The 21,515-nt window shown below is 42.7% G+C and overlaps 1 protein-coding gene across 1 annotated transcript; it reads left to right on the plus strand.

The window, feature by feature from the left end:
- The first annotated feature begins 6,664 nt into the window (after positions 1–6,664).
- Positions 6,665–20,798, plus strand: slc12a3 (solute carrier family 12 member 3). The gene is made up of 26 exons (XM_070831506.1): positions 6,665–6,949; positions 7,466–7,606; positions 9,708–9,783; positions 9,909–10,004; positions 10,139–10,278; positions 10,391–10,501; positions 11,414–11,525; positions 11,730–11,860; positions 12,059–12,143; positions 12,746–12,906; positions 13,337–13,444; positions 13,539–13,662; positions 14,543–14,644; positions 14,817–14,972; positions 15,073–15,172; positions 16,150–16,261; positions 16,366–16,503; positions 16,723–16,829; positions 16,946–17,028; positions 17,187–17,264; positions 17,512–17,610; positions 18,434–18,545; positions 18,705–18,791; positions 19,359–19,497; positions 20,364–20,431; positions 20,657–20,798. The coding sequence occupies exons 1-26, from the start codon at positions 6,665–6,667 to the stop codon at positions 20,796–20,798; spliced, it is 3,093 nt and encodes a 1,030-aa protein (XP_070687607.1).
- The last annotated feature ends 717 nt before the right edge of the window (positions 20,799–21,515 follow it).

Raw genomic sequence — 21,515 nt, forward strand, 5'->3', positions numbered from 1 at the left:
ACCCCACAGCATGATGGAACCTCCATCAAATTTTACTGTGGGTAGCGAGTGTTTTTCTTGGAATGCTGTCTTCTTTTGCCACCATGCATAACGCCCCTTGTTATGACCAAATAACTCAATCTTTGTTTCATCAGTCCACAGCACCTTATTCCAAAATGAAGCTGGGTTGTCCAAATGTGCTTTTGCATACCTCAAGTGACTCTGTTTGTGGCGTGTGTGCAGAAAAGGCTTCTTCCGCATCACTCTCCCATACAGCTTCTCCTTGTGCAAAGTGCGCAGAATTGTTGAACGATGCACAGTGACACCATCTGCAGCAAGATGATGTTGTAGGTCTTTGGAGGTGGTCTGTGGGTTGTCTTTGACCGTTCTCACCATCCTTCGCCTTTGCCTCTCTGATATTTTTCTTGGCCTGCCACTTCTGGCCTTAACAACAACTGTGCCTGTGGTCTTACATTTCCTCACTATGTTCCTCACAGTGGAAACTGACAGCTGAAATCTCTGAGATAGCTTTTTGTAGCCTTCCCCTAAACCGTAACATTGAACAATCTTTGTTTTCAGGTCATTTGAGAGTTGTTTTGAGGCCCCCATGTTGTCACTCTTCAGAGGAGATTCAAAGAGAAGAACGACTTGCAATTGGCCACCTTAAATACCTTTTTCTCATGATTGGATGCACCTGTCCATGAAGTTCAAGGCTTAATGAGCTCACCAAACCAATTTTGTGTTCCAATTTATCAGTGCTAAGTAGTTACAGGTATTCAAATCAGCAAAATGACAAGGGTGCCCAAATTTTTGCACAGCCTATTTTTCACATCTGATACAATTTCATACAACTTAATATTGCTACACTAAAAATCTTTGTCTGGAAAATACCCCATTACTTAGCTTTTAATACAAAATGAATGGCATGCCACTGTGATCGTTTTCTGTGCAGACAGAGTAAATTATTATGCAGCTTCAGAGGGGTGCCTAAACTTTTTCATACGACTGTATTTGGCCTAAGATCATTGAGCAGTGGGCTTTGTCTGATAACTGGACAGTGTGATTAATGAAGTTTAGCATAAGTTCAACCAGGAAGAGTGTCTAGTCATTATGTTCACTCTCTCTCTCTCTCTCACACACGCTCTCTTTGACTTCTAACTAATCATCTGATTGTGGAGTTTTTTTTTTTCTTCTCTCTTGTACTTCAAATCAAATCCTCGCTTTCAACTTTCAACCTGATCATCTCATAGCTGTCAACGTTTTTCAACTGTCCCTCTCTCTCTGCCCTGTCAGCTGTCATTGCAGGCTAATCAACGTGACCCTCCTCCACCCCAAGCGCCTCCATTTACCTCCGCTCATCTCATCAATCACCTCATTCAGCGGCCATGGGTCCTTCCACCGCAGTCATCAGAAGCCCGCTCTTCATCTTTCATTTCTCAGCTTTCTCCACCCCCCCCTCGTCGTCCCCACCAGTGGACTAAACATATACGGATTATATCTTGTGGACAATGTTATAATGAAATGAATCCAAATATGATCACTTCCATGAATAGATCACAGCTCGTCATTTGTTTGACTTACGACAGATGGCCAGTTGAGGCAGAAACATCCATTTAGTCATGTTTCATGACCCTCAAGTCACTTCAAGGTGAAGACAACGTCTCAGTCTCAAGGTAGGCCCTGCAATCCCTGTTTGACTGCGTCTATTTCTGCTTCAAACACATCTTAACAGGTAAAACAGACTGGATCGGTTCTAATCTGGGACACAGAGCGAACAGAAGAAGTTCAAACAGGACAGGTGTGAACACCAGGGCGCCTCCCGAGCTGGCTGGTGGCTCTTCTGCTGCTCGTCTGCAGCTCGTCTGGTCCCCAAGGTTGTCAGAACTGCAGACGCAGATGCGGCCACCCACCCTCTGTGCTTGTTGTCAGCAGCTGCAGCTGTCCCAGCACTGCAGAATGTCCTCTCCTGTTGTCGTCCAGGCCAGAACAAACAGCACTAAAAACGTGAGCAGTCGCAGACTCTCAGAGAGGACTTTGTGCCCCCGTTGGACAGTCTGGGAGACACCTGCTCACTACCTGCACCTCATTTTGCTGATGAAAAATTCAGCTGCATACACATCATGCTAAAGAGCTACTGCAGCAGCAGACACATTCTCTTTCACCGTCTTTCCAAATTTGCCTCCATCCCTCTAAGGTAGACTCACACCTTTCATCTCCAAACAGCAAGCTGTCCTTACTCCTGTGAATCTTCTCTCACACGCTGCCCTCGTGAACACTGTCCTCCAGCCTGCGTTAGAGGTGCTAGACTGCAAAGATCAAGCTCAGGGGTTGTTATCAAAAGAAATGTAAAAACTTTAAAGGAACTGCTTTTTCTTGGCGACCTTGCTAACAGTAATACACGTCACACATCTGAAATACCAGACGCAAACCTGACATTGGAATATTTTACAGATTCAGTACTGACTATAAGCTCAGGATTAGATATACATCAAGCTCCTGGTTCATCGCTGATGTTCAGGACGAGAAACGAGGCCTGGGCTCTAGCGAGGCGCACTGCTGAAGCTGCACACTGACCTTCAGACGACTAAGAAATAAAGGCACATCCTCCTCGAGAAAAGCTAAAGCTCATTATTACACAGAATTCATCTCTGGCCATTTTACAAAGAAAATGTTGGAAGTACGACGAAGGACGAATTGTCTGCACCCATTTCTTTACCTTTAATGACTGCTCATTAACAAGGAAGCACATTTTCCCGCTGCCTTCAGGCCTACTCTGTTGTCAGGGAGGTACTTCAGGACTGCACTGACTACATTGAAAGAATATTTCATCATTCCTTTTTTTATAAAGAATTAATTGATTTGATTGAATATTTATTTATTTATATTATTTCACAATGACATTTTTCAATGTTAGCACAATTTTTGCACCCATTTAGAAAGAGAATGAAATCTTTTCTGACACTGGACAGCAAGCACTAAACTAAAAGGTTTTAGTGGTGATGAGGTGTAGTTGCCTCTTAATACCAGCAGATGGCCTTATTTTCCCAGCATACACAGCTGAAATCCCTGCTGCGACCAGGTCTGGTTTTAAGGTTCTGTGGGTTGTCTGTCACACAGATGTTTTATCTAATTTACAGTTGAATGAGCTATTGTGGTTTTGCACAGGCACCAGCAAACACCCATGTTGGCCCCCACACAGAGTAACTATTAAAGCAAGGTGTCCTGAACTCTTAGTGACGTTTGCATGTGTGTTGATGGTGAGACACCGTGTACACAGGGACGGTTTAAGGGGGTAAATGTATCTGCATCATATGTGAAGTTATAGATCCAAGACTGCCGGAGCACATGCCTGGAAGTAACCGTGGCCCGCTGTGTCACTGGCAAGCTTATAGTAGACTGCACACACACTTAACAGCTTCAGGTGAACAAAGATTTTTCAGTTATTAAGTAATTAAGCTTAACTTACTGATATTTTCCACAGGGAGGAAAATGTGCAACATTCCCCTCAGCCTGTGGCCACCGCCTCTGGGCCTTCAGCAATGTGAATGGTACGGGTTTATATTTTCAAGTATGCACATCTTGTAAAGAGAACCTCACCCAAAAAGCACCGTGCTAAGTGAATCATGAGCACAGCGCTCCAACCTGTCCCAGTCAGCTCTGTCAGCTCTGTTGCTTGAAGACGAACCCCCAAGCGCCCTATCAGCTAATTCTGTTTGTGAAGGTCGGAGCAGACGACGTGAGGACCCTCTACAAATGGAACCTGGAGCTGGACAACATTAAGAAAATTAGTTGGAATTTAAAAAGCTCAAACTAGAGATTAAGCAAGTGGTTAAGCATGACTGACATTGTACATTTGTGACTTTTTTCCTCTTTTACCTGAAAAGGCAGACATTTGAGTCAGTAAATAAGTCAATTCTTTTTGTTGTTACATGAAAAAACTGTTGGGTGGGGCCGATCTAATGCCTGGGCCAGTGGGGTGACTGAGGGTGATGGGGTTCATGACGGCGAGTGCCACCAGTAAACGAATCTGAAGGTCATCTTTCTGCCTACACATCCCAGTAAAACAGAAGCATGAATTCCTTCATTGTATTATCTTAGGATAAAAGCACCAACACAAAACAGTAACAGTTGAAAATGAAATGCGCTCACTCCACAGATCAGACATCACTGTCCAGAAAAACTTAGAAGAAGATGCTGAAAGTCATAATGATTTCACAGCTTCTCCCCATCAGACAGATTAATGAAACTTTAGAAAGCTGAGGAGACCTGACCCCCTCGCTGAGGGGCTGTCCTGGTCCTGAGTTGGGTCAGAGAGGGACTTCATCGTGCCACAAGATGGTGAAGAAGATTGTGACATGCAGTCATTGCAATCATTACATTATTTCAAAAAAATCTGGGAAGTTCTTGAGATCAAGACCTTTGGTTTGGTTTGGTTTGATTTTGAGTAAGTAGCCTTGACTGCAAAACTTTAACTGGAAGTGCACACTTTCTCCAGTGTCTTTGTTTTTCCTCTGATTTGCCACATATCTGTGTACAGTGTGTGCAGAATCATAATATGTACTAGTTACCTTGTCTGTGCTGTTTAGTAGAACTTAGATTACATCCATCATACAGTATCTGTTAATAAATGTTCATTTTTGTACGTGTGATACTTCATTCGGCCGCTTGCTGTAAGTCATGTAACTCTTTAACGAAAGAGATGAATAGTGACCTTGACCTCTCTCTCTACACACTGGTGCATACATACAGGCATTGCGTGTGTGTGTGTGTGTGTGTGTGTGTGTGTGTGTGGTTAAACATTGTTGTAAATGACTGTAAGGTCTCGGACAATTAATCAGCGAAATGGGAGCCCTCATTACATCTCAGCTGAACATGAAAGACTACAGCCGCGATCGTGCATCTGCATGATAATCCAGAACAACCTCAGAGAGAGAGAGACGACAGTAAAAGGACGGCAGCAGCGTGCGTGGTCGTGGTTTGTTTCAAGTTTTCAAGCCTCTTCAGCGTCAGGCTGAAGAGGCTGCTCAGTGGAAAGTGTGTCTGCAGTCAAGGACACTGTGTGACTGTGCTGTTCAGCTGCAGTGGTGGCTGTTGGTGAGTTTATGAGGCTCCTCGTGTTTTACGTGTCAAGTTTGCTCGTCACAAGTGCTTCTCCTTCTGTGGCCCTGGGGGAGCTTTGCACGTTTGATGAAATAATCGTGATGATGTCACTCCATGGTGGCAAAAGTTTACATACTGACAGAATGAAGTAGCTCCAAAACACCAGACCTCCACTACGATTGTTTCCTGGTTATTAATGTCACCATGACAATGACGGTCCCCCAACAAAGTACTTATGTTAACCCAAACCCTGATGTTTCCCTGACCCTTATCTAATGGTTTTCATGCCTAAGCAGAACTTGGGTATTTTTAAACCAGGTCTAAGAACATGCAGAACACAGGAATCATCTATCAGTTAGTGTGTTTGTGTTACTGTGGACTTATGGTTTCGCTGCTGCAGACCGAGGCCGTCTGCTAGAAAGTCATGAGATAAAACGTCAGGCTTAGATATACTGAAGCTATCCTGTTACCAAAGTGTGATCGCATCATGAATCAGGTTCAATTCACAGCAGTGGGTATCAGTTCAAAGAACGCTTCTAGGTGTCGTCCTGATGTGCACACACCAAGTACATAATTGTTGACTTGGAATCTGACCCATACTGGACACTGAAAAAGTCTATCTCTGCTACCACCATTTGCTTTGGTTGTCCTTTCTTTATTTGTCTCTTGAAAAAGTGCAATGATACATCACTGGGGAATCCCTTTAAATAATGTGGCTGTTGTGAAGTCCCCAGATAAGGGCCTGTCAGTGTGGCCCACCTCTGATATCATGCAGTGCAGTTGATGACACGTTTAATGAAAAACCTGTAGAAAATAGTGCACAGGCCGTTTTTTGATGGCATTCCATTAAGGCAGCAATGCACTGCAGCAGGGAAGCTCCTAAAGTAATCAATAATATATTGATATTTGGATTCAGTCGTGTGGGTAGAATATCATTTACACACGTTTCCTAAACGAGCAAACAGTGTTGCCCTTGTGTGTGTCGCATTAAAGGTTGTGTTCCAGGTTGGTCTGTGTGTGTAATGATGCTTGATGGTTATCACTTAGATCTTGGCTAAAAAACTCCCTGGAATGATTAACAGTTGTGATCATATAACCAAAAACATTTATGCAAACGCATCTAAACTAAACAGAAATATACCAGAACAGTACTCCCAATACTCAATTCTGTTAATCATCTTTCATCAGATTAAAAATCCTTCATCTCTACAGGGACATTTTGTGTACACTTGTTTATTTAGTGTATTTCCTGGGCCAGCCCAGTCCAGAATATCTTCATGGGTGACCCTGTAATGTGAAACAGTCCATGTCATGCTTAATAGTTCCTGTAATGAGTCTTGTTTGACTGTTTGCTTAACCAGCCTTCCTACACACCCTCAGGCTCTTCCTGCTTGGTTAAGGTCAAATATAAAACCAACCCTGACACTAAAGCCTCCTTCATACACCTTCAACTACAGAATGGATCCATCGCCTTGACTGGCAGACTGACTTGTGTAGGAAAAGTCATCTGTCGAATGAAAAGACTTCGTACCCTGAAGCTGACTGTCTTGGCTGCATTTGTGAAAAGAGCAGTGTGACATTCTGAATGGAGTTCCCAGTAACCAGCGACCCTGTTCACCTGGCTGCATACAGAGCCAGACTTCCTCTGTCAGTAACCAATGGGACGGCAGCACCCGGAGGACTTGATGAGTCTGCTTTCTATCAGTGTTACGGTGACGGAGGCGGTGTCGCATCCCCTGGATCTGATGCTCTAACTGGCTATGAGACTCTGGACGCCCCCCCACACTGTGACTTCTACACCAAGACAGAGGTGTGGGGTCGCCGGAGGCGCTTCAGACCGTCTCTGTACCAGCTGCACGCAAACCCTGAGGTGAGGTATCTCCACTTGTTATCATCCTGTGTCCTTTGAAATGACCTAAATTAAGACATGTTGAATCATTCCTGAACAAAAATGATTAATATATAACCCTGTGTTTTTATGTCCAGTTGTTGAAATATAGCTAGTGATGCATGATGTACAATATAATTAACTGTACAATTCAGTGGACATGTGATTAATCATAATTTCCTCCCAATATAAAATCAATACTTGGAAAATGTAGCAATTGCATGACTCCTTAGATGTTACTTGATGTCACCATATGTGTGAGATGATGCAGTAGCTTCCACTGTAGTGGCTGATGTGCAACTATGCCATCAAAACTCATGCATATACAAGAAAACAGCTTTTGAATAAGGATCCTTCTGTGGCTTCCCCTGAAGCTTTTTTTTGGGGGGGGAGGGTATGTTTATCCTAATGTCATGTTCTGTTACTGATTGTAAAGCCCACTGAGATCTTTTTGTGATTGATGGTTATGGGCTACATGAATGAAATGCGCTTGACTAGGATGACTCCAGACCTCCATTGTATGAGGAGACAACGGGTGAGAAGATGGAAGGTGGAGAGAGCTCTGAGAAGGACGAGGATGAGGAGCAGAAGGAGCCCCCACCTGAACCTACTCGCTTTGGCTGGGTGCAGGGAGTCATGGTAGGTTGGGCTGGGCCAGTGTGGCTTTTGGTGCTGCAGATATGGGAGTTGTAGTTGCTCAGTGCTAAACTTTAAGCTGAGTCAAATTTCACCACAAGAATAATAAAAAATAGGTTTTATCTTATGTTAAACTTTCCGCTGACTCTCCATAAAACTAAATATAAAAACAAAAAATGGACGGATTATTTATTCTAGAAATACAACTATAGTCATGACCTACAATTATTTCTTATAAAATTATGACTCTTCTGGTAATATTATGCTATTTTCCAACCTTTTTCCCTATAATTTGGATTAAGATTTTCACATTTTTAGGGTTTTTATTTTCTCCATCACCGGCCAAAATACTAAAATCGATGTAACAGGAAATTTTACTGTTGGGAATAATGTAATTAGGGTGATTCAGGTGTCTCAGCGCATCTCTTTTACTGGGCTGCTACAATGAGAAGCCGTAGTATGATCCCGGTGTGCAGGTAAGGGTCGCAGGGGGATTCTGTCAGCCGACCTCTAGAACAGATTAGAAATAGAATAGAAAACCTTTGTTATCATTATACTATGTACAATGCCTGGAGTGTTACCATGCTGATGAGCGGCTTCATTCACATGTTGGGTGAGTAAATTCAAGAGCTGCATGGCTTCTGAGTCTTTTTTATTAATGTGAATATTCAGGTCATATCTAGTGATACCAAGTAATGAACCCTGAGAGTTCGTGCAGAAACAGTGGTGAATATGTGGATGGCTGATATAATGTAACAGTGAGAGCCATCATAAGAGCCACATATTCAAATGACGTACAGTAAATATACTCATTTTAATATTCCTTGCACCCAAACTGAGGGTGGGTCAGTTTGGCTGGCTCCCTGCTTTGGACAGAGACACCCTCTGAATGCCTTGGATGATGTGAAGCAGAGGGTCAGGTGAAGGGTGAGCACTGTCCTGTGTGTGCTGTGAGGGGTTGTGGGGGCCGTGGAGATCCTGAGGAGGAGGGCTGAGGCAGCCTGTCTTTGTGCACTGTGAGATCCAGAATCCTTGCAGCAAGAAATCCTGATTGGGGGGGGGGGGGGGGGGGGGGGGGGGCAGGCTGACCGTGTGTGTCCTTTACTCTTATCCACACGTTCTTGCTTGGATAAGATGGATGTGGCGTTCCAAGGGCATGACGTAGGTTAGTCGGGATCCAGTGATGTTTGGATGAACACCATCAGGTTTAACAGTTTTCTCCAGTTCCAAAACAATATGAAATTGTCAATAAATCTTGTCCCATGGGTGAAGCACGCTAATGTCAGCCGTGTATTCAGGCCGAGGAGTCTGCTGAAAGATTTGATTCCTTTCCCCAGAGTTAGAAAGTTAGAAAGTAGTTAGAAATGTATTTATGCTGTGGCTCAGTTTGCCAAGTAGCAGGGAAAAGACTTTTTTCAGGACCTCAGAGCCAGAATGTCGAAAGACCCAGCATGAGGAATAATCCTCACATTACTGCGGTGTGTACAGAGTATGGTAAGCAACAGCAACAGCTTTCTGACAGAGCTGTCATCCTCAGTTCAGATTTTCATCTTTGGCTTTTTTTAATAGAGTCTCTATTTAAGAGAGTCCTTGGCTCAGGTGTGGAGTTAGTAGTATTCCTTCAGGCCCTCAGCCTAGCAGCAGCTTTGAGGCTGTTTCATGGGATGTGGTTAGCATTAATGCTGGTGGTGTGATCAGCTTCCCTGGATTCAGCACAGTTGGTATTATCAGTAACTACAAGTCATTCCATTACAACTTGTCATTCGTCATTCATCTGTTTTATTTGGGTATGACTGAGCGTATTCTTTGAGTGTATTTGTGTGTGTGTGTTTCATTTTGTACAATTTCAAATTATATTGATTTGACTGGCTATCAGTTATAGAGTTATTTTTCTAAGTATTTAGATCCAAAAATCTGATGAGCAAATGTGTTCTAACATCAATACTCAAATACTGTACATTAGCCCGACTCTTGCCATCTAAGAAAATTCTCACTCTCTACATACGAGCACATGACAGCCATAGTATGGTTAAAATTACTGTACAACCTTTAGTGCCTGAGTTTAACCTTGTTGGCTAACACAGTCACTGCTGCCTTTTTGCAGATCCGCTGCATGTTAAATATCTGGGGGGTGATCTTGTACCTGAGACTGCCTTGGATCACGGCTCAGGCTGGTATAGGTACGTCTAACAAAGCGTTCATTCACTTCTCAAAAGGCTTGATGCGTGCACCATGTTTCTTAGATAGCGAGCCAGACGAAGGCCTTCTGTCATTCTTTCTCTTTCTCCTTGCGTCTTTTCGTCAGGTCTGACCTGGGTGATTGTCTTGCTGTCCTCTTGTATAACTGGGATCACTGGTCTCTCAACCTCGGCCATCGCTACAAACGGAAAGGTCAAAGGAGGTCTGTCCTATCAGTGATACATGCAACAGCCTCCTCCATACATCTTTGTACTGTGTCTGGCATTGTTACACTGTATTACCAGGGGATTCCTAACATGATTTCACAGGAATCCACCCCCCCTCCCTTGTCCTTAGGTGGGACCTACTTCCTGATCAGTCGCAGTCTTGGACCAGAGCTGGGTGGGTCCATCGGTCTGATCTTTGCTTTTGCCAACGCCGTGGCTGTCTCTATGCACACTGTGGGCTTTGCTGAGACTGTTGCAGACCTCATGCGTGTAAGTAGTCTGCTGTTGGTCAATTTGTATTTGGAGCAGCTTTTACAGTGACACTGTCCAGTTAACACAGACTTTCACTCTGTTTATACACACCTGGAACTTACTCTCTTAGGAAAACGGAGCCGCCATGGTCGACCGGACCAATGACATCCGCATCATCGGCATCATCACTGTCACATGTCTACTGGGCATCTCAATGGCTGGCATGGCATGGGAGTCAAAGGTCAGCGCCATCAAACATATGAGACCAAACTGGTCAACAACAAGTGGTGGGATTTTAAAATGCACACTCCATTAAATAATTTATCTGATGCACCACATTTTTCATCACTGCAGAATTAATTGATTTGGGGAAATACACATATTAAAACAGTGACACTTATCCACTTTCTTGCCAGGAGTTGGATGAGAAGATCAGAACCACTCTCGGTTCTGTACCGATCATTTGAACATAGAGCCATCAGCCAATGGCACTAGCTTAATTTAGCATAAAGACTGGATGCAGTAAGAAAACTGGCCTGGTTCTGTCCAAAGTTCAAAAGTCCTCCTAAAGCTCACTAATTAACACGTGACTCCGACACGAGTTGCGTACTGGAAATACTTCTTCACAGGACCAGTGACTTCCTGGAGTTGTGACTTCTGACTTCCATGAGATCTGGCAAGACCCCACAAAGTTACTGCCCACCAAAGAAACCATTTCACTACGCAACAGCCCTTAAAACTGCAACTTATTTCTCACATTTGGTGTATGAATAAAACAAGCAAGATATCATATGTTAACTCTTTAGATATAGAGGTGGGGATCTTTTTACCTTTAGGACAACGTCAAGCTAGCTGTTTCCTCCTACTTCCAGCCTTTCTTCTTTCTTCCAATCTTCTCATCTAATCCTTAGCATAAAAGTGTACAAGCATATTTTCCAACATGTCAGTGGGTGCCAGTTACAGTGCAGTTTCTAATGCCACTAGAGGTAATAGTTTGGAATAACTATAACCCATGTGTAGGTGTGTCCCTTTGCATTCTGAGCTGGTGTCATAAACCCCAGTTCATTTATGACCGTAGTGAGTTACAATAGCTCGTTCTTGTGCGTAAATGTCTGTCCACATCCATGTGTTTTCTGTATTCTGCCTTTCACAGGCTCAGGTTCTGTTCTTCATGGTCATCATGGTGTCATTTGTCAATTACATTGTTGGAACAGTCATCCCTGCCTCGCCACAGAAACAAGCCAAGGGTTTCTTTAGCTACAAAGGTGACTAGTTGGTGGAGTATCAGAGCTCCTTCCAAGTCAATGCAAAGTTTCCTGTTTCATTACAGAGTGAGGCTATAGTGTGTGTGTGTATTTTTTTTTTTTTTACACAAATCAAGGCTAACTGATTCTGACATGATTTTAGAGGCATGTAAGAACCCTTCCTATCTGAGCTCTCCATTCAGCTGACTATTTCACCTTCCACAGTGGATATCTTTGTGGCCAATTTTGTGCCCAACTGGCGGGGGAAAGAGGGCAGCTTCTTTGGCATGTTCTCCATTTTCTTCCCCTCCGCCACGGGTATCCTAGCAGGAGCTAACATCTCTGGAGATCTGAAGGTACGTTTCCTTCTATCTGTCTCTCTGCCTTTTTACCTTTTTTTTGGTAAAATCCTCATTTAAGAAGCACCATTCACTATTCAAACCCAGCTGCTTGCCTCACACACCATCCTGTTCCTGCACTTACATATGTGTGGCAATTTATAACTCCATTGTTCTAACACCTTCTGTTTGTATCCTTTGTCCTCTCTTTCCTAGAATCCAACTGTGGCCATCCCCAGAGGAACACTGATGGCAATTTTGTGGACCACCGTCTCCTACCTCATCATCACTGCCACCATTGGTACTGTATGTCTGTACTGCTCACCAAACCTCTATTTACCTGTTGCCCATATAGTAAGTGGGTCTTTAAACCACATTGTGGATGTTATTGTGCAATATGACCACCGCCACCAACCTAATCATGTGGCGTAAAATGATCAATGATTCATTCAGTATTTACTACACAAAAAAGTGATTTAGTGCAGTTGATATATTCTAACAAATCCAAGTGTCGAGACCCATCAAAGACCCAATGTTCCAAACTAATGTCACCCATCTGACTCTGCTAGCCACGCCTTGTGTATCGTCCTTAAGTGTCCATTATAATGTGCAGCATTTACATACTTTTGCTTCTTCTAAATTTTACAGTAACTTATTGTATATTGAAACATTTTAATAGAATTTGGAAATGTTGTCATAATAAGAGCAGCATACAAAAGCATGTAAGAATATAGTAGGAATTACAGCGTGTTTGGACATTGATTTTATTTCTTCCATTAACAAGTGCCAAAAATAAACCAATTGTGCCAAAAATATCAATACTGTCTTCTTGTGTGTAGGCCTTTGTGCATATGCAGATTCATTCATACATGCTCGTGTCCATGTGTTTTTGTTTCCTCCCAGGATCCTGTGTGGTGCGGGACGCGTCTGGCCTGTTAAATGACACCCTGCCACCGTCCTCATCCAGAGACGATTGTGTTGGCTTAGCTTGTCAGTACGGATGGGACTTCACCGAGTGTATCAAGAACAACACATGCACCTACGGCATCAGTAACTACTATCAGGTCAGCTCAAGCTCGCACACTAATGAGACACAAAAATGAGTGAAATGCACCTTTCTGTTTCTCACTGTAAAGCCTTGCCGGACATTGTCTGCATGTAGAGTTCAGTCCAAATCGCAAAGTGAGACTGCAGAGCACAAACAGACCCCTTCTGGGTGATGGAGTCTAGAATTTCAGAAATATTTACCTGTTGTAAATCGTCTGTTGTTACTTCACAGGCATTTATTTCACTTTTCTTTCACAGCCAGAAGCAGAAAATACACAGTTAATGCAGTGACAGCAACAAGCAAACAGTGGTGTCATTCTGCAAGACTGATTCAGTCTCCCTCTGTATTAATCATGTACATTAACTGTAGGTCACCTGGTAAGCAGACAGTTTTTTCCTGGTGAGAGAAGTGAGCCTGATAAGTAAGAAGTGTATTTGTGTCTGTAGTCAATGAGCATGGTGTCAGGCTTCGGCCCTCTCATCACTGCTGGTATATTTGGAGCAACACTGTCCTCTGCTTTGGCCTGCCTGGTGTCTGCACCCAAGGTCTTCCAGGTACACACACACACACACTCAAACACACAATATATGTATATCTCCTTGCACCTGTTTAAACACAATCTTGTCTTTCCTCTTTTTTCTGTGGTAGTGTCTCTGCAGGGACAAACTCTACCCTTTCATCGGTTTCTTCGGTAAAGGTTACGGCAAGAATGACGAACCGCTCAGAAGCTACCTACTGACGTACATCATCGCTGTCTGCTTCATTATAATTGGTGAGGCTTTGGAGGGAGCCTCTAACCCCTACAGATGACCAGTAGAACTTTAGGAAGTATGGTCTTAATGAATGATTGGACTTTACATGTGGGAAAAGTGGCCACAATGCAGCAATGACAACTGCCTCGTGTATGGAATAGTACGGTGTAACTTACCAAAAATAGTAGCTAAAAAATCTTTACATGTTAAACTCCATTAAAGTTATAACTCTCAAGATTTCAATCCTGGTCGATTTGGCATGGTAACAGAAAGTTTAATACATCACTCTTACTTCTTTTTTGTCAGGAATATAACAGAAGAGCAGCTGGTGTAACTGTTTACAGTGCAGCCAAACAACATAAAAGAAGTCTGTCAATAATAATTGCATTTCACTCTGCACATGGTGTAAGAAGTTTTCCACATAACAGCAGGTCACACAAGTTCTCCTTGTTCCATTACTCCCTTGCAAAAGTTTTGTTTTTAAAAAAAAACACCACGTCTTGTTTTGACGTCATCTACAATACATTGCATGTCTTGTGACCACTTCACAATAAAAGTCCCTCAGTGTTTTATTTTGACACTTTTATTGTGAAGCAGCAACAGAAGGAAAAAGTTGGGTTTGCATTGGCAGTACTTTAATTAATCTCTGAAACAGCATCGGGAGAGTAAAGAGTAAGCAGTGAGGCAGATATCAATCAAGCATGGGAATCACGAACCCCGCCACTAAAAATGAAAACTACTATATAGATAGATAAAATCACAGAATGTAAATACTTTTAACTGATGTTGCAGGAGAAATACAAAAGTGTGTTTCACTCAGTCCTCAAACCTTGAGGATTGTAACTTTAAAAACCAAATTAAACCATTTCTGCCTTAAATTCTGTCCTTTTTCTCCACCAGCCGAGTTAAACACTATCGCTCCCATCATCTCCAACTTCTTCCTCTGCTCCTACTGTCTGATCAACTTCAGCTGCTTCCATGCCTCCATCACCAACTCCCCAGGTAGAAAACTCAGACACGACACGTTGTGCTTGAATGGGATGAATGCAAGATTTAGCAATGAAACAGAGAAGAAATGCAGCCATCAGGAGAGAGCAGAGTTCCTGGTTGGTAGGGATAGTGTGTAGACATCTCTGTCTGTTTGGTATACACATGTGTATGTGTGTGTCTGCAGGTTGGCGTCCGTCCTTCAGGTTCTACAGTAAGTGGCTGTCTTTGCTGGGCGCTTTGTGCTGTGTGGTTATCATGTTTCTGCTGAATTGGTGGGCGGCCCTCATTGCCTTTGGCATTGTCTTCCTGCTGTTGGGATACACACTCTACAAGCCGCCTGGTAAACTCACACACACACACACACACAGTCAGATATCCCACACCGTACAGCTGTCCTCCTGTGCTCCATCCTAACTGCACTGCATCTGCTCTGTGGTTAGCTGTAAACTGGGGCTCCTCAGTGCAGGCGAGCTCCTACAACATTGCTCTGAACCAGTGTGTAGGCCTCAACCATGTGGAGGACCATGTCAAGAACTACCGGTCAGTGACAGCATCACACACTTAACATTTGTCTTTTGTAGTCTACATTTAGTAAGGAATTATTTACTGTATCCCTTTCATGCATGAATTATGATCCTTACCTCTGTCGGGATTTTTATTCATCGTTAGGCATGAAAAACAAGATTTGAACTTTTTTTTTTTCAACCCATATTTTATAAAGATATATCTACATGTCCAGTAGTTGAAATAGAGCCAGTGATGCATGATGTACATTTCAGTGGACATGTGATTAATCATAATTTCCTCCCAATATAAAATCAATACTTGGAAAATTTAGCCATTGCATTACTCCTTAGATGTTACTTGATCTCACCATATTTTTCTTACCTTTTTTTTTATAGAAGGTTTGAACAGAAAAAAACAGAGCAACTTGGTGTTTCTGTCTGTCTGTCTGCCATCTTGGTTTTACTCTTTTTTTTCCACTTGCAATGGCTTCCCACTGGGCAGCAGTGTATGAGTTGATGCAGTAGCATCCACTGTAGTGGCTGATGTGCAACTATGCCATCAAAACTCATGCACATACAAGAAAAGCTTTTGAATAGCTGCACACTGCAGTGACCTCTATGCATCAAAGGGATATTGCAGAGCCAGGCTCTTTTCCCATTTCTACTCTATGCTAAACTCGCGATAGACACAGACACGTGTGGTCGATCTTCGTATCTAACTCTTGGCACGAAAGCAAATTTCCCATGCTTTAATGTGCAGTCAGTCAACAAACAGCAAACCTATTTCTTACAGTCACAGTTTACTTAAACAGTGGACTGGACTGTGAAAGTGTATCATCATAACAAACACTTAAACTTATCTAAGTAGCTCACTTCCTATCAGTCTCATTCATGCCCACAGTAAAAACAATGACTGCTCATAATGATAATACCATTACTTTCGTGGGTTATGAAGAGCTAGATGTGTCTGCAGGAGCTCAACATCTAACTCTGCCTCTGCTCACCTTCCAGACCCCAGTGTTTGGTGCTCACGGGACCTCCCAGCAGTCGCCCAGCACTGGTGGATCTCGTCACCTGTTTCACAAAGAGTCTCAGTCTAATGATGTGTGGCAATGTGGTCACCGTGAGTCCAGCCCGGCATGTGCAAGAACATATTTCTGTTGGAAATACCATGTTTCAGCTGTCACAGGACTGAAATCATTACCCATTCAACCCCGTCTTTGTCAGGATGGTCTCTCCCCGTCTGTGGTGGAGCAGGTGAGCAGCAACAGTCATGTCGTCTGGCTGAACCAGCGGAGGGTGAAGTCATTCTACAGAGGTGTTGTGGCTACAGAGCTACGATCAGGAGTTAACATGCTGCTGCAGGTCAGAATCACACCTCATCTATTCTCCATCAGCTGAACGTTGTGGGTTAACTAACTTTCTAACTAACTTAACTCTCACAAAGATAGTTTTATTCAGGATTACATAAATAAAACACAGGAAAGAGCCGTCACTTTACCAATCAGCTGTCTGTCATGAAAAACTTGGCCAGATGACTCCTCTCCTCTTTCTCTCTTCTCTCTATTGGTGACTGTCCACCAGGGGGCCGGCTTGGGTCGCTTGAAGCCAAATGTTCTGCTGATGGGCTTCAAAACAGACTGGTGCACTGACACAGCTCAGGCTGCTCACGACTACATAGGAATACTGCAGTGAGTAGAGTGAGGATCCATTAACCTCATTGTTAGTCTGCGTGTGTGTGTGTGTGTACTTTTGAACTACTGTCATGAGCTCTGATAAACATAAAGCTGTCCAACATGTGTTTCAGTGATGCATTTGACCTACAGTACGGTGTGTGTGTGCTGAGGATGAGGGAGGGCCTGGATGTCTCTCATGCAGCTCAGTCATATGGTGAGAACTGAAATTAGACAAATTCTTTTTAAAAAAGTAGTTTGGAGTTCTAGGGCATGGTAGGAAGCACTGTCTACATCCACCTTTCATCATTCGAGTTACTGACTACGAGTGAATCCGTGCATATGCTGTAGCAAATCTCTCTCTTTTGGTTTCAGTCAATCCAGGCTTTGATGGAGCACCAGAGAGAATAAGCACCATCTCCACCCCTTCCCTCATACAGACAAGAAGTACATGTGTGTATATGCATAATCATATCATTAGGATTCTTGACTTTATGCATTATGGCAAACTTGGCCTGGGAGTAAATATTTAAAAATTGTACTGGATACCCAGAAATCCTATAAATTGAATAATTGTATTGATTCATTTAATTAAAATTAAATAATATAATGTATGTATTGTACTGTATAATAACATACAGTACAATATTATAATATATATGTAAAATAACCATTTCTTATGTGCACAAAACTGTTACAGCTACTGTGTCTGTTGAAGCAGAGGCTCAGCCCTGTACAGTGTTCCAGAAAAAACAAGGGAAGAAGACCATCGATGTCTACTGGCTGTCTGATGATGGAGGTCTGATCATCTCTCCATCCATCTCTCACTTTCTTTTCTTTAAACACTAGAAAATGTTCCTTCAGTGGTGGAGTGTAAACTAAACGTATTTGCTCAAGTACTGTACTTATGTGCATATTCAAGGTACTTGGTATTTCTACTTTCTACTTTTACTCCACTACATTTCAGAGGTAAATATTGTACTTTCTGCTCCACTTCATTAGTCTGACAGCTAGTTACTAGTTACTTTTCAAATTACAATGTTTTATTCCGTTCCAGTGAAACCATGTATCTATAAATTTGAATTTGAGTTTTTTATAATTTTTTTATATTTCTGCTGAAGGATTCTGATGAAGTGTTTTATGGGCTGAGAAAACTCTTACTTCTTAAACCCCTTAAGCTGAATACATTTTTAAAAAAAAGAAAAAATTAATTAGATGGATTAAAGTTGTCACAAAGCTAATGAAAAGTCTACTTATAAAAAAAATTGATAGAGTTGTAAGATCCTTTTATACCGCTCTCTTCAAAGCCACCAGACTCTATTGACAAAAATGCTAGTTTTACCTCACAGAATACGGGAATTGCTAGTCTATACCTGCTCCCATTGGTTAGTTTCTGTTAAAATACCAGATTTGCATGAAGTCCCTTGTTCTGTGAAGTAAGATTTCTAATATTGATAATGATATTAACAACAATAATGGTTATATTAATCAAAAACATCTGTTATAATAGTAAAACATTGACAGGGACCATTTAACTGCACAATTAGTACTTTTACTTTTCTTACTTAATGTATACATTGCTGATAATTACATGCTTAATGTGTGTGTGTGTGTGTGTGTAGGTCTGACCCTGCTGCTGCCCTACCTGCTGACTCGGCGGAAGCGCTGGGCCAGATGTAAGGTCCGAGTGTTTGTGGGGGGAGACACGGACAAGAGGGAGGAGCAGAGAGAGGAGTAAGCAGTTGGATTCCTTCCCTGTCAGTCAGATTACTGTGAGATATTCACACTGCAGCACATTTGATGAAAAAGACGTCAGAATAAAACTAAAAGTCTGCCTCGGCTAAAAGAGTTTTGCTGTGTTTTGCGTGTTTGTACATGTTATTATCTTTCCAGGGTGTTGGCACTGATCAAGAGGTTCCGTCTTGGTTTCCATGACGTTGTAGTGCTTCCCGACATCTACCGGGACCCCCACCCTGGAAAGTAAGGCCATAAAGCTTGCTCATGAGAATGAAACAAAGCACAAACAAGGAGGGGAGATCTGTCATCATGCAATTCCACATGTGATCCAGGCTGTGCTGGGTTTACCAACTGGGCAAAATCCCAGAATGCCAGGGGCCACAGAGCTCCACCTGATCTTGAGGTCCTGTCACGAAAAGGTTCCCTGTGCCAGAACCAAAAACTAGATGGTGTTTGGAGAGCATGAACCTCTCATGGTGCTGAATGATCCTCTGAGTCACTGTCACATGTGCACATGTCATTGCTGTCACTTAAACTGATGTCCTAAAATCCCATAAGTGGTGCTCTGTTGTATTTTAAACAAAAGACTTCATGTCTGTATGTTCCTAAATGTGCTTCCTCGCCAAAATATCACTAACTGGTCTTTCACTCAAGGCCCATACTGTAAGTAAACCAGCTTCTATGGAGTTGCACTAAGTGTGCTGCAGCAGTTAACAGGGCAGGAAAACCTCAACATTGAGGTTAGCAAATAAAAATGATTTCACTCTCCATGATCCCTGTGTGATCCCCGTGTGTCTCTGTGTGCTCCAGTGTCGAGCAGTTTGAGAACATGGTGGGGCACTTCAGGCTGGACACAAACCCCAAGGGGAACTCTGATTCTGGGCTACCAAGACAGCAGGAAGAGCCGGGGATGATCACTGACCAGGATTTGGAGAGGAACAGGGCCAAGGTCTGACTCACACACACACACTGACTGCATTTATATGAACATTACTTTACCCAGTTTTGAGCCTGATCCTGCTTTTGATCTTTTTTGGGATATGATGTCTAGATGGAGCATGAGAGACCTGGTTGGTCATATCCCTGTTTACATGATGGAACCGTGTGCAGGTTTCTGACTGAGTCTCGATCTCAGTCAAAGTGTCGTCTACCAACCATAGACCGTATATAAGAAGTGGACGTAGTCACCATGACTTTATGCGCTGATTTGTGGACAAAACAAGATGGCGACAACCACGAAACCTAGTCGCCATCTTGTTTTTTGCCAGACGTGACTTTCATTCCACAAAGACTGCCTCTGATTGGTTAGTCACAGCTCAGTCCCACCCTGAAGCGTATCCTGATTTATCATCTATTTTCCACTAAATGGGACCATAATTTACTACATGAACCTTCAAGAATACTTGAAACTGGTGACTGAGACCATAAACTCATTAGGAAAATGTTTACTGAGATAATAAATCAAGTGTGAAGTAGGGTCATCTTCTCATAGACTTCCATTCATTCGGACTACTTTTTGCACCTAGCAGCATTGCCTGACCATTGGAGAAACTGCAGGATTAAGGCACTTCCATATTGGCTTCACTTTTCAGACCCAGAAGCTACATTGACTTACTCCAGGCTTCTGAAACCAGACTATGATGTTTACGTGTGCATAACATACCTGGAACACTCCAAAAACCTTGTCATAATAACCAGGATACTCGCTCACCTGTAAATGGCACATAAAGAATTCAGGTGGAGGAAATAATCGAAACCTTTTTCTTCTCTGTCTGCTTTGACTAAAAGTGTAAACTCTCTCTGTGTATGATTCAGTCTCTGCGTCAGATTCGTCTGAATGAGGTGCTGCAGGAGTACTCCGGAGAGGCTGCTCTGATTGTTGTGTGAGTACAGCGACACGTCTTCTTTTTAGGCCGTGGGAGTGCTGCTTTATTAGAAGGCAGACAATGCAGAGTAAAAGGAGAGGCTGTGTAATTACAAGGCAAGCCAACTGCCTGGTTGTCTTTAATTTTTTTTTTAAGCCCGATAGCTCACAGAGACCAAGTACAATCACAAACTGTTCACCTTGTTAAACCGTGTGTGCTGGGACTCTGTGTGTCACCTGACAGCACCATGCCGGTGGGCAGGACAGGAGCGTGTCCCAGCACCCTCTACCTGGCTTGGCTGGACTTCATGTCTCGTGATCTGAGACCTCCAGTGCTGCTGGTCAGAGGAAACCAGGAAAACGTCCTCACCTTCTACTGCCAGTGAAGCGTCTCCCTGGGAGGATGAAGCACAGCTTATAAGTGACTGACATCAGCCTGACATTTTCATCTTGATCTAAATGTCAGTGCCCTGCAGAGCATTGATTATCTAATCCTGTAATTCATGTAGGATCCCCGTAACTATCAATTCACTATCTTAATAATGTCCACATTTAAGAAGTGCGTATTTAAATTGTAATAATTTTTTATCAGAGTGATTTGTAATATTCAACAATTCTGTGCACACATATTTTTTTCAATGAATTTCTTCAAAGTCTTACAGAAAGTTTTTAACAGTGTGCTCCATGTGATACAAAGAGTGTGTGTGTGTACAGTATGTGTGTGTATGTGCATGCTGCATTGTCATAAATCAAACTGGCAGAGGCACGTCTTTAATCATTAATCTGTATGCTGATTCTGAGCGGTGCCACACAGCTAATTTTGTAAATTCTGTGTGTATACATCTAGATTAGAAGTCAATCAAGAGCTGTTGACTGTTATTTTATATTTTCAGAAAATGAAAAGAATAAACATGTAGTTGATTCTTTTTGTGGTATCTTTCTATGCGTGGCTTAGGACAACAGGATATAGCTGTCATGGTGTGATATAGTATCTGGACTGTGACCCTGAATCTATCACACACATATCTATCACCCTGACCCAGACCCTGACCTTCGACTGCACTAAAAGGGGAAATTGCATTTGCTATTCCAGTAGAATATTG

Source organism: Pempheris klunzingeri, chromosome 5, assembly GCF_042242105.1.
Source record: "Pempheris klunzingeri isolate RE-2024b chromosome 5, fPemKlu1.hap1, whole genome shotgun sequence".
Lineage (NCBI taxonomy): Eukaryota > Metazoa > Chordata > Actinopteri > Acropomatiformes > Pempheridae > Pempheris > Pempheris klunzingeri.